Here is a 12,461-nt window from a genome sequence, read left to right on the forward strand (position 1 = left end):
ATTTTCACTTTCATTAAAACTTTCTTCCTCTTTTTTTGTTGTTGTCATTTCTAAGTCTAGTTCTGCTGAAAAATCTATATATTTTATTAAAATGGACAAATTAGAATGGTTAGATAAAAACTATAACTTTCATAAAGATAGAAAACAACATCTTATCAATTAAGAGTTTAAATTAAACTTAATCTTTAGCTGAATATTTAAGAAATACTTTTAATTATCAAAAATTTCAGCACACCAAACAAACTGAGGGTTGCTGGTAGAGGGGGTATGGGAGAAGGGGGGTGGGATTATGGACATTGGGGAGGGTATGTGCTTTGTGAGTGCTGTGAAGTGTATAAACCTGGTGATTAACAGACCTGTACCCCTGGGGATAAAAATATATGTTTATAAAAAATAAAAAATTAATTAAAAAAAAATTTCAGCAAACCATTTGGGAAATACTAAATGTCACTAGGTTAAAGGCATACAAACATCTCAAAGAATCATTCACAAATTCGCCCACCTAATATCAAGAAACAAAACAATCAGAAACAAATTTTTAAAATGCAGCAGAATGAGGGGCACCTGGGTGGCTCAGTGGTTAAGCCTCTGCCTTTGGCTCAGGTCATGATCCCAGGGTTCTGGGATCAAGCCCCCAAAACAGGCTCTCTGCTCAGCAGGGAGCCTGCTTCCCTTCCTCTCTCTGCCTGCCTCTCTGTCTACTTGTGATCTCTCTCTCTCTGTCAAATAAGTAAATTTTTTAAAAATGCAGCAGAAAGATATAAAATCACAAGAGACTATTCTTTATCTTGTTGTAGTATCTCTTAAACAACACCCTAAGTTTCAACTACAACATTATTCATGGTTTCCAAAATTACTAGTATTTTTTATGCCTGTATCAGTGTACAGCCTTCCTAGGGGTGTATTTCCCTGATGAATGTATAGATTCCTAAAATGTTTTCCTCTACTACTTGACAAATTTCTTCACATCTTATAGGACACAGACTGCTATGTAAAGTCATCCTTGATTAAGGCTACCCTTCATTAGATAGACAGATCAATTTCTTTGGGGGCTACATTAGTACTATACAGATTTTTCTAGTGCATCTTCACCACATGAACTGTAAGATACTTCTTTAGGTATATATATTCCTTTTGTTACTAGACTGTATGAGACAATCTCTCTCTCTCTCTCTTTCTCTTTTTTTAAGGGGGAAGGAGGAGAAGAGGGAGCAAGAATTTTGACCAGGATCCATGCCCAGCACTGCGCCCCACATGGGGCTTGATCTCACAACTCTGAAATCCTGACCTGAGCCAAACTCAAAAGTTGGACACTCAACCCATTGAGGCCCCAGGAGTCCCTGTGTGGGATAATCTCATAAATCATCTCTGTGTAAACACTCTTTATTTTACTCAGTAATTATTTACTGAGTACCCAGTAAGTGCTAGGTACCCAGGTTTAAAGAAGCATGTAGATAAAAGGTGTCAGGAATGGATTTTGTAGAGATAATGCCTGAACTGAGACAGCAACACTGAGGTCAGACAGATTCAAAGGGGCTAAAGGGCGGGAAATGGGGGGAGTATACAAGCCCATAGTAAGACAAGGGAGAGATGCACACAACAGGGTAAATACCTGTCTAAAATATGGGAATCAAAGAGGAAGACATCACCAGCAGTTCAGAATGCCAGAGAAAAGGGCAGACAGTAGAAAGGGTTGGAGAGCTTAGCTGAACTCAAAATTATTAGGAAAGCTTTATATGTAATTTTAAGATACCTGGACACAAACATATTTTCAGCAATGGTTCACAGTCATATTTGCATTTGCGACAGATCACTCTAAATGCTGTGGGGAAGGATGAATTTGAGGGGCATTGTAATAAATGATGGGAGATGAATAAGAAGGCACTGATGCAAAAGAAAGATGAAGCACACCTGAACTGACAGAATCGTTCTAGAAATATTGAGGCTATAAAATTATCAGAGCCAGTACAGAATAAATCTATATTAAATGAATAAACAAACAATCTTGGGTCCCTAGCAACCAACTCTGCTCATTACTTTACAAAAGGCATCAAGTGGGAATTATTCTACATGAACTGTTTTAAGTTGCATGTATTTATTTTATAGTATTTTTGTTCCATATCTTCCTGTAGGTGCTTTGTTTTAAAAGTCCTGCTTCTTGGATCCACAAAGCTCATGAGGATGTAACAGGAGCATGTCACTTGTATAAGTAAATAAGTTTGAATTTATGGTCTGTATTCACTACTCTAGGAGATAATTGAAAATCTTTTGAAAATATAGTGTTAGTTCTACAAGTAAAGAAAGAACATAAAACTACAGGGGTGAAAAAAATACTGTACAATTTATTAGTACCAATCTGATCATATGACTGATGAAAGGCCCTGAGTTTACTGGTACATTAAGTAGAGCACAAATTAGATATGGTTAATCGATAGGAGAATATCAGGAGAATATTATTTTTAAATGATATAGTATTCCTGAAAACCAATATTCCACCTATTCATCAAAATTAATGAAGGGGGGCACCTGGGTGGCTCCAGTCAGTTAAACGGCTGCTTTCAGCTCAGGTCATGACTGGGTCCTGGGATGGAGTCCTGCATCGGGCTCCCACGTCAGTGAGGAGTCTGCTTCTCCCTCTGCCCCTCCTTCCACTTTTTCTCTCAATCTCTTTCAAATCAATAAAATAATGAAAAATAACAACAACAACAACACAACAACAACAATAATAATAAAGGGGCATCTGGGTGGCTCAGTGAGTTAAGTGTCTGACTCTGGATGTCAGCTCAGGTCATGATCTCAGGGTCATGATCTCGAGCCCTGCATCAGACCTCATGATAAGCATGAAGCCTGCTGCTTAGGGTTCTCTCCCTCCCTCTCTTTCTGCCTTCCCTCCCTCCCTCCCCACTTTCTTGCTCTCTAAAAAAAAAAAAAAAAATAATAAAACAAGGAGATAGACAATGCGTACATAGTTGAGAAGATGGTACTGTATAGTAAATTCTCAGTGATTCCCATTATTGCTGGGAAAGCCAACTCTAAATAAAGCTGTAGAGAATATAGGAAATATTTTAATATTTGGCTTGGGAAGATGCTTTTTCTAGTAACATTGAATATAATTTGACCAATACTTGTAAATTTAAAGCTCTAAAAATAAGGCTAAGAAACTTTGTTTTCAATAAGCAATCTTTAGACCTCTACCTAGTATTCCCAGCTGGGCACAAACATCTAAATATAATCCTGCCACCCACTCTCAAGTGAATGCTAAAAAAAGCCTAAAAGAAATTATTTTCTCCTAATTCTTTTCTTAAAAAATATTCTATTTATTAAAATTTTAAAAATAGGTATTTCAGAATTAGTGTCACACTTACTGATAATAAAAATTTTAACATTTAGGGAATAATCCTGTAATTCTATAGTTTCCAAAAGGAGTTTGGTTTGATAGATCATATCAGTCTTTCAAGGTTTTTTGGAAACAGCTATCCTATCAAAAAATTAAATATCTTTACAGAAAAAAAGCCATAGCTTCCGAATCGCAATGAATAATAAATACCAACATAACCTGTATCTTTGATGTCCAATAGACCTGAGGAGGATGAATATGTGGCTATGATTTACCCCATGTCTAGCACTCCATCTGCTTTCAGTATTCTTTGTGGTGCTGCTGTGATTAAATCTGTTCTAGTGCAAATACCCTTAAACCATCTTAAGTGAATTCTCTGGAGTTTCCTGCTCAACTCCAAAACTTCTCAGCTAACGTGCCTTTCTTTTTCCCTTTTCCCATCACTGTCCCCTTCCTCAAAAATAATTTCTGAAAAAAAGAAAAAAAAGTAATTTCTGAGGACACGTGAATCGAGCCTCAGATTGCACATCCAGCTCTTGATTTCAGCTCCCATCATGATCTAAATGTCCCTGGATAGAGTCGCACATCTGCCTCCAGGCTTGGAAGCCAGTCTCCTTGAGGAATCCCTACCCTTCCCATTGCCCCTCCCCCGATCACTCTCTGCCTTTCTCATTCTCTCTCCATAGAATAAATACAGAAATCCTTACAACAGAGTTACTGCTGGAACTATGGTATTGATTTTTCTGCTTTTACACCCCTTTTATTATGGATTACTTCCACCATTTCTCTCCTCCTTACTTAGCACTGATATTTTACATTTATGACAACTCTTTCTACATCCCCTTGCTCCTCTCAAGCTGAAAACATGCTTACAAATAAAAAGAAAATAATGATTTCCTTCATCCTGTGGTGCTTTGAAGTATCCAGGGCCTTTCCAGGTGTCTGAAGGTGGAAGTCTACACCCTTGTGATGGAGCACATGACCCAAGGACCACTGGCATTCGCATCACCTGACAGGTCAGAATGCAGGATCCCAGACCTGTGGTCATACTGTTCATTATTTTTTGAAAGATTTTATTTATTTATTTGACAGACAGAGATCTCAAGTAGTCAAAGAGGCAGGCAGAGAGAGAGGTGAAAGCAGGCTCCCTGCGGAGCAGAGAGCCAGATGTGGCGCTCAATCCCAGGATCCTAAGATTATGACCTGAGTCCAAGGCAGAGTATTAACCCACTGAGCCACACACACGCCCCTCACCATGTGCATTTTTAACAAGGTCTCCGATGATTCAGTAAAATTGGAGAAATTCTGGCCCATACTGAGTCACTGCCACATTCTGTTACCTTAACTTCAACTTCTAGAGAAAGCCTCATGTTCGTCACTATCAATTCTTCAAAACTGGAAATGTCTTAAAAGTCATTAACTTTCTAAGCTTCCCTGATTCCCACAAACTGACCCTGCTCTCTTTCTCCTTCCAATTCTCTTACTTTGCACTCAATGATACTACTTAGGAAGTACCACCATTTTAAAGCCATTAAGTAAAGTAATTCTGGGGGCGCCTGGGTGGAGCAGTGAATTGGCCATCCAGCTGTTGATTTTGGCTCAAGTCATGATGGCACCATCTTGGGATTGAGCCCCGCATCGGGCTCTAGTCTCAGAAGTGAACCTGTTTGAGGCATCTCTCTCTCTCCCTCTCCCTTTGCCCGTCCCCCTAATCACTCACTGTCTCTCTCTCTCTCTCTCTCTCTCCATAAAATAAAGAAAGAAATCTTTAAAACAGAGTTATTTCTGGATCTATGGTCTTGATTGTTCTGATTTTACACCCATTTTACTAGGGTTTATCTTCACCACTTCTTTCCTCTATTTAGCACTAGTATCTCACATCTATAACCTCTCTTTCTGCATCTCCTTGCTCCCCTCTAGCTAAAAACATGCTCACAAATAAAAACAAAATAATGCTTTTCCTTGATCCCATGGTGTCTTGAACTATCCACTGGCCCTTCCAGACTTCTCTACAGAAACCCCTTGCTACAGAGCACATGACACAGGGACCACAGACACTGGCATCACCTGAGAGGTCAGAATGCAGAATCCCAGACCTGCTGCTCACAATCTGCATTTTTAGCAAGGTCTCTGATTACTAAAGTTGGAGAAATTCTAGTCCATATTGTGTCTGCTACCACATTCCTTTACCTTAACTTCACCTTCTAGAAGCAAGCCTTATGAGTGTCACTATCAATTCTTCGAAACTGGAAATGTCTTAAAAGTCGTAAGCTTTCTAATGGACTTTTTATCATGGCTAAAGTTTCCTTGATTTCCCCCGAACTGACCCTCCTCCCCTTCTTCCTTCCAGTACTCTTACTTTGCACTCAATGAGACTATTTATGAAGTACCACCATTTTTATGCCATTAAGATACGCACACTTATCGGTGACTAGAACATAGCTCTGCATCATCAACCAGGGCAGTCCTGAATGTCTTCCCAACCATGAGGAAAGCAGTAAGAGCAGGAAAATTTTGGTATCCTACTCTGACAGGTTTTGGTACTGGAAGCTCACTTGATATTATTCCTGCATTTCACATAGTCTGCTCCTCATTTAAAAGAATTATTTTGGTGGAGTTATGGACATTGGGGAGGGTATGTGCTTTGGTCAATGCTGTGCAGTGTGTAAACCTGGAGATTCACAGACCTGTACCCCTGTAGCTAAGAACACATTATATGTTAATAAAAAAAAATAAAAAATTTTAAAAAGAAAATAAAAAATAAAGAATTGTTCTACTTTACTACTTTACCACCTTCCACTCTGAGAGCTGCTTATTGTCCTTCATTTACTCCCCGTATTCTTGACTTTCTCGTCAGTCTTTTTATCCTTTCCACTTATTTCCTGGCGTTCCTTTGGTCTTAGAGTACCTTGACATGGAACCACTAAGTAAGCTCCTTTGTGGCACCCTCAATTTCATGTGTTACTGACACTGACACCTGATAACACTTCAACTTATCTCCTTTTCAATCTTTCTCTTTATCTCTAATTCAATAGGTGATTTTCTTTGGATATTGAAATATGTCAGTGCTCCCATTTTACACCAATATTTTATCAAATGACTTTTTAATAAAATACAAGTCTTACCTTCTACTTGCTGATTTAATGTACTTGCCCCTTTCTGATCTGCATGCCCAGATAAATGATGAACGTATGTCTCTGGGAGACTCTCAGAATTACTCTGTTAAAATGAACAACAAGAATGAGTTGCATAAAGATTTCCTAATCCTTTTCTAAGAAAATATCTGAACTTTCTACTTTCATAGTAATCAGACTCACAAATAAGAAAAGCATATACTGAAAACCAAAACATTTTTAAAACTCATATATGCTTTCTAAATTAAATATAATTTTTAATCTTCATTTGGCCACTGGCTGTAAACTGAACATCAAAAGCTAGAGTAAATATTTTCTTGGACAGAACACTGACCTATATGTACATTTCCACAGGAACTAACAAAACACCTAACTCTCCTTTGCATTCCCCACCAAAATAAAAGGATATTAAAAATATGTATTTAAATAAATTCTTTAGTAAGTATATTTGCTACAAATTTAAACTGTTCCAAACAGCAGAACCTTTTTCCATGTAAAATAGGACACCTGACATAAGAAACCTTGGAGTAGATCATGTTGAGTATAAAGAATACAGTGTGGTAACTGCTGCTTCATTTGTATAAACAAAGGCTTGGAAACTTTATTGACAGGATAATGGTTAAATGCAATGGCAAAGTAGGAAGAAAAACTTTTCATGAAATTATGTTTAAATAATAGTAAAAAGTTTTAGATATAGGTATGAAACTCTCCAAAAAGTATAATAAGCTTTCATAAGGGAATAATAAGAACATTTATTTGTTAATTACCTAAAAGGTACCAGGCACTTATTTTAGTATACCCATTTTCTTTTCTACAAACAACAATAATACCAATGGTTACGACAATGGGGTGGATCTTCCTGCTTCCTGGTCATTCCAAGACATTAGAGTGAAATGATGAACAGGTGTGATCCACGGTTCTGTCTGTCTAGAATGTCTAGAAGGTCTCCAAGACCTTCACACAACTGGTCCTTCTCATCCTTTACTTGGCAGCTCTTGCCACACTCAGAGAGATTGTTTCTGACCAACAAAATTCCGCTCGCATTCTCATCCCCATTCTAACTGCAAACTCCCCCACTGTTCCCTAACCTAACATTCCCATTTTCTTTATATGAACCACTAACAGTGACTTACAGTGGGTTGTTATTCCTCATTTTTCTGCATCAACCACTACAGCCTAACCCCTCAACTTGTACAGCCTGGTATATAGCTGGTATTCAATAACAAATGTATTTAAGGTCAAAACACCTAAAATAATCTCACTGAGGGGGCACCTATATGGCTCAGTCAGTTAAGCAACTGACTGTTGATTTCAGTTCAGTTCATGATCTCTGGGTTGGGAGATTAAGCCCCATGTTGGGCTCCATGATGAGCACAAAGCCTACTTGGGAATCTTTCTGTCCCTCTTCTTCTGCCCCTCCCCACCCCTCTCACATGCTCTCTCTTTCTTTTTCTCTAAAGGTAACAACAACAAGCTCACTGAGAAGGTCTCAAGTGCCAAGTCACTATACTAGGTATCGACCCTAGCACAATGCAAGGGTTAAGGGCATTGATAGCCGTGCAGTCCAAACTCCACATGTAACTTTGGATTCCCCCAAAACTTTACTCATCTCCTATTGAACTTCCTACTTCAAAAGCAATTAGACTTAAAAATAGAAAAAGTGTATATTAAAAACCAAGATATTTAAATAGAAGACCTTAGATCTCTAGAGTAGAGATCATTAGATCTGTAGATCTCATCTACTTCTTAATCCTCATTTGAATATTGACTCTGTAAACTAAGCACGGAAGGTCAGAGTAAATTATAACCTAATGCTGACCTTACCAATAACGTAAAGTCAATTAACACATTTTGTATGTCCTATATATTATATACTGTACTCCTACAATATAAACTAAAGAAGAGGTTATGAAGAAAATCATAAGGAAGAGGAAAATACATTAACAGTACTGTACTGTATCAAATAAATCTGAGTGTAAGTGGACAAACAATTCAAACCCATCTTGTTCAAGGGTCAACTGTATACCTACACAATGTCACTGAAATTTAACATAGCCCCCAAATTAGAAATCCACCTGCCCATTCTAACTTTCCCCTTCTTTTCTTAACACTACTGCTATTTATTTTATTGCCCTTCAGAAATCTTCACATTTCAAAAAAGGGTCCTCGATATTTAGTAAATCACTAATACTGCTGTGATCATTTTTGTCTCATGTTTCTATAGTGCCCTTAACAGTTTACAAAGTGTTTTCATACTTGTTCATTACACATACCTGAGAGGTAGGTATTAGAACCATTTTTATGAATGAGTTCTGTGACATTCAAACAGGTTAAACAGTTTTTTTCTGGGATCCCACAGCTACCAAGTGACAGAACCTGGATGCCACTGTATCTTTTGACTTCAAACACAGTGCTTGCTGTACTGTATAGCACCTACCTGTCCTAAGAGATCAGGCCCCTTTAAGCTCCCTCCATAGTCTGTCACCTTAGAAAAGGTCATCGTTACCTTACACTTACGTTTCTGTAAGTAAGGCTGCCACAAAGATACTCAAGGCATACTATTTTAACTATCTGAAATAGTTTTTACCTATTGAAAGCACCACTAAACCAGGGATGCCTAGGCATTTCTGGGATAGAGCCCCAGAAATGGGGAGTGGGGAGCCTGCTTCTCCCTTGCCCTCTGCCCCTCCCCCCACTCATGCTCCCTTTCTCTCTCTCTCTCTCAAATAAATAAATAAAATCTTAAAAAAAAAAATAAATAAAACACCACTAAACCAGTGGTAATAATACCACTAATACCATTATATTACTATAATTTTTATTATAATCACAATGCTCCTTGTAAATCTACTTAACAATCCAAATATAATAGTTTCAGGGGCCCCCCATGGTTCAGTTGAGCTCTGTGCTCAGACTGGAGTCTGCTTCAGATTCTCCCTCTCCCTCCCACTCACTAACTAACTCTCTCTCTCAACTACATAGATACACAAAATATTTTTAAAATATACATATACATATGCATATACATACATACAGATAGATAGATAGATAGATAGACAGACAGATAGATAGATACAGTTTCAAGTCCCAGGTATCATCTTTTCAAATTCCAACTTGTGAAAAACTAAAATCCAAACTCTTTCTAGATCTCATTAGGAGTTTTGCACATCCATATACACCACAGAATCATATATCTGGCCATAAGTGGCCTGGAGTAATTCTTTGGTTATTTAGATAACTTAATTTCAAAACACAAACTAATTCCTTATCACGTCTAAGCCTCCGTTTTCTGCAATACTACTACTACACAGTTTTCATTAGGTTAAGTTTGTAAATTAATAGAACTATATTTGCTGGATTATTATATTTAGCACATAAATATTTTATCAATTACAGGTAAAAATTATAAGGAAATAGTTTTTATAGGCAAATGCAGAGATGAGAGAGTAAAGTCTAAGCATCCCTTTTACGTTTGAAAATCACTCCTTGCTTTTATTTTTAAAATAATAATAAAACGGTACCTCAGAATCCCAAGGTGATTCTTCATTTTGTTCTGCAAATCCTAATGCTGACAGCGTAGCTATAAAATACAGTCAAAGATACATTAATGAGAACATGTATTATGAATTTTAAACGTATATACAAGCCTATCCCCCCTTCATGAATACTTCAATAAAATAAAAGTAAAAGCAGTAAAGATTTTCAGAGGGTTGAAGAATTTTCAGGAACCAAAAGCTGGTATACATAAAAAGAAAGACAGCAAAAAGAAAAAGAAAAATATCTTAATGAAATGGGGGAATATAACTAGATCTACATACTGTGATATTTCTTATACTAGCATTTAGGCCTAGAAAAAAATGTGGAGATGTTCACTAACTTACCATGTCTATCGTTTTTATCTGCCCTGTCAGCAGAAGTCAAACAGTCATTAAAGGTTTGTGCTTGTGGAACACTTTCAGTGATACCATCGTCCTTTGTTCCAATCGCTGGCCGCTCCTCTCCTTCCTATAAAAACAAACACAAAACAAAAGCCCGACTTCAGAAAACATCACATCAATTCACGTGCTCACCCACTCACTCAGAAAGACAAATGCGTCCATCAAGTCATAGGCACTATCCTGGGAGAAGCTGGAAATATAAATAAAAGAGACTGTCATGTATCCTAGTAGGGGTAGAGATGGACAAAAACGAGAACAGAAGAGTATCATTTACTAGTTCTACAGGTGAAGTGAATAAAGCACAGTGAAGGCACAAAGGGGAAAACAGTTGTATATGGGAAGCTCAGGAAATGCTGCAAAGGTAGGGCTGTATCTGGAGAGAGAGACTACACAAAGACAGTGTGAAGGGCATTCTAGAAAAGGTAGAATGAGCAAAAGGATGACGTATGGAATAACACAGTAAGTGACTATAGCTACAGAAGGTGGCAAAACTGGAACACAATTTTTGGGAGTGGGATAGAGAGACAGAATTGGAAAACCAGGACTGAAACAAAAAAGGCAAGTGTGATGCTGGAATATAAACTTTCTCCTTCAGGTAATGGGCATCCACTAAAGAAGCAGAGGAGTTACATCACCACAAATATATTCTAGAAAGCTCACTCTCATAGCAATGTAGAGATGAACATAAAGGAACCCAAGGGGCACCTGGGTGGCTCAGTGGGTTAAAGCCTCTGCCTTTGGCTCAGGGATCATCAGGTCATGATCCCTGATGCGGGTGATCGAACCCCGCATCAGGCTTTCTGCTCAGCGAGGAGCCTGCTTTCTCTTCTTCGCTCTGCCTACTTGTGATCTGTCTGTCAAGTAAATAAATAAAATCTTTGAATTAAAAAAAAGGAACCCAAGCCAGAAGAGGATTTCAAATTATAGGACAGAGAGAGAGGGAATTATATTAAGATATGAAAAATGGGAAGCAGATACAAAATAGTGAATGAGAGAGAGTGACTGAATGTGTTTTTTTTCTTTTTTTGCTTTTTAATATTTTTTAAAGGTTTTATATTTATTTGTCAGAGAGAGAGAGAGCACAAGCAGGAAGAGAAGCAGGCAGAGAGAGAAGCAGACTCCTCGCTGAGCAAGGAGCCCAATGAGGGACTCAAGCCCAGAACCCCGAGATCCTGACCTGAGCTGAAGGCAGACGCTTAACTGACTAAGCCACCCCCAGGTGTCCCTTTTTCTAATTTAAATTCAATTAATTAACATATAATGTATTATTGGATTCAAAGGTAGAGATGCGATGTTTTTTTTTTCTAAAAAGATATAATTTATTTATATTTAGAAGGAGAGGGTGTGCATGCAGGTGGAGGGGCAGAGGAAGAGGAAGAGAGAGAATCCTCAAGTAGACTCCCTACTCAGTATGGGGGCCGACCAGGGGCTTCATACCAGGACCCTGAGATCATGACCTGAGCAACACCAACAGTCAGATGCTTAACCGAGCAAGCCACCAAAGTGTCCCTGGATGTAGTAATTTCAGGGAAGTTTGGAGTCCAGGATTTTTCCTACTTCAGTGTTTCAGTGGTGCTATCTACTAGGATGGGGAAAACAAATGACAGAGCAGATTACAAAAAGCCAGGGAAGAAGAAAGCATCAGAAACAATGTCTTCAATCTGGGACATACCAAATTTGAAGCACCCCAGAGCCTTGTTTTTTTTAAAGATTTTATTTATTTGTTTGTTGGAGACAGGGAGTACAAGTAGAGGGAGGGGCAGGCAGAGAGAGAAGCAGGCTACCCGCTGAACAAGAAGCCCAATGCAGGACTCAATCCCAGCACCCTGGGATCAAAACCTGAACCAAAGATAGATGCTTAACTAACTGAGCCACCCAGACATCCTGAAGCACCCAGAAGACTTATGAAGAAATTTCTAGACAAATACATTTGGAGTAGGAAAAATGACATTACTCATGATGTGAAAAAGATAAATATCGGGTGCCTGGGTGGCTCAGTGGGTTGAGCCTCTGCCTTCAGCCCAGGTCACGATCCCAGGGTTCTGGGATCGA

General features: G+C 38.3%; 1 protein-coding gene across 1 annotated transcript in view; it reads right to left on the bottom strand.

Moving 5' to 3' along the window:
• The window catches only part of LOC106003353 (ankyrin repeat domain-containing protein 26-like), a 68,799-nt gene that overhangs the window by 26,418 nt on the left and 29,920 nt on the right, over positions 1–12,461 (bottom strand). Inside the window, exons 11-12 of the mRNA XM_045085035.1 lie at positions 10,353–10,476; positions 9,993–10,051 (exon numbers count right to left, since the gene is read on the bottom strand). Coding sequence (XP_044940970.1) covers positions 9,993–10,051; positions 10,353–10,476 — 183 coding nt within the window. The remainder of the gene's footprint in view (positions 1–9,992; positions 10,052–10,352; positions 10,477–12,461) is intronic.

Source organism: Mustela putorius, unplaced genomic scaffold, assembly GCF_011764305.1.
Source record: "Mustela putorius furo isolate JIRA1106 unplaced genomic scaffold, ASM1176430v1.1 tig00000827_pilon_pilon_pilon, whole genome shotgun sequence".
Taxonomy (NCBI): domain Eukaryota; kingdom Metazoa; phylum Chordata; class Mammalia; order Carnivora; family Mustelidae; genus Mustela; species Mustela putorius.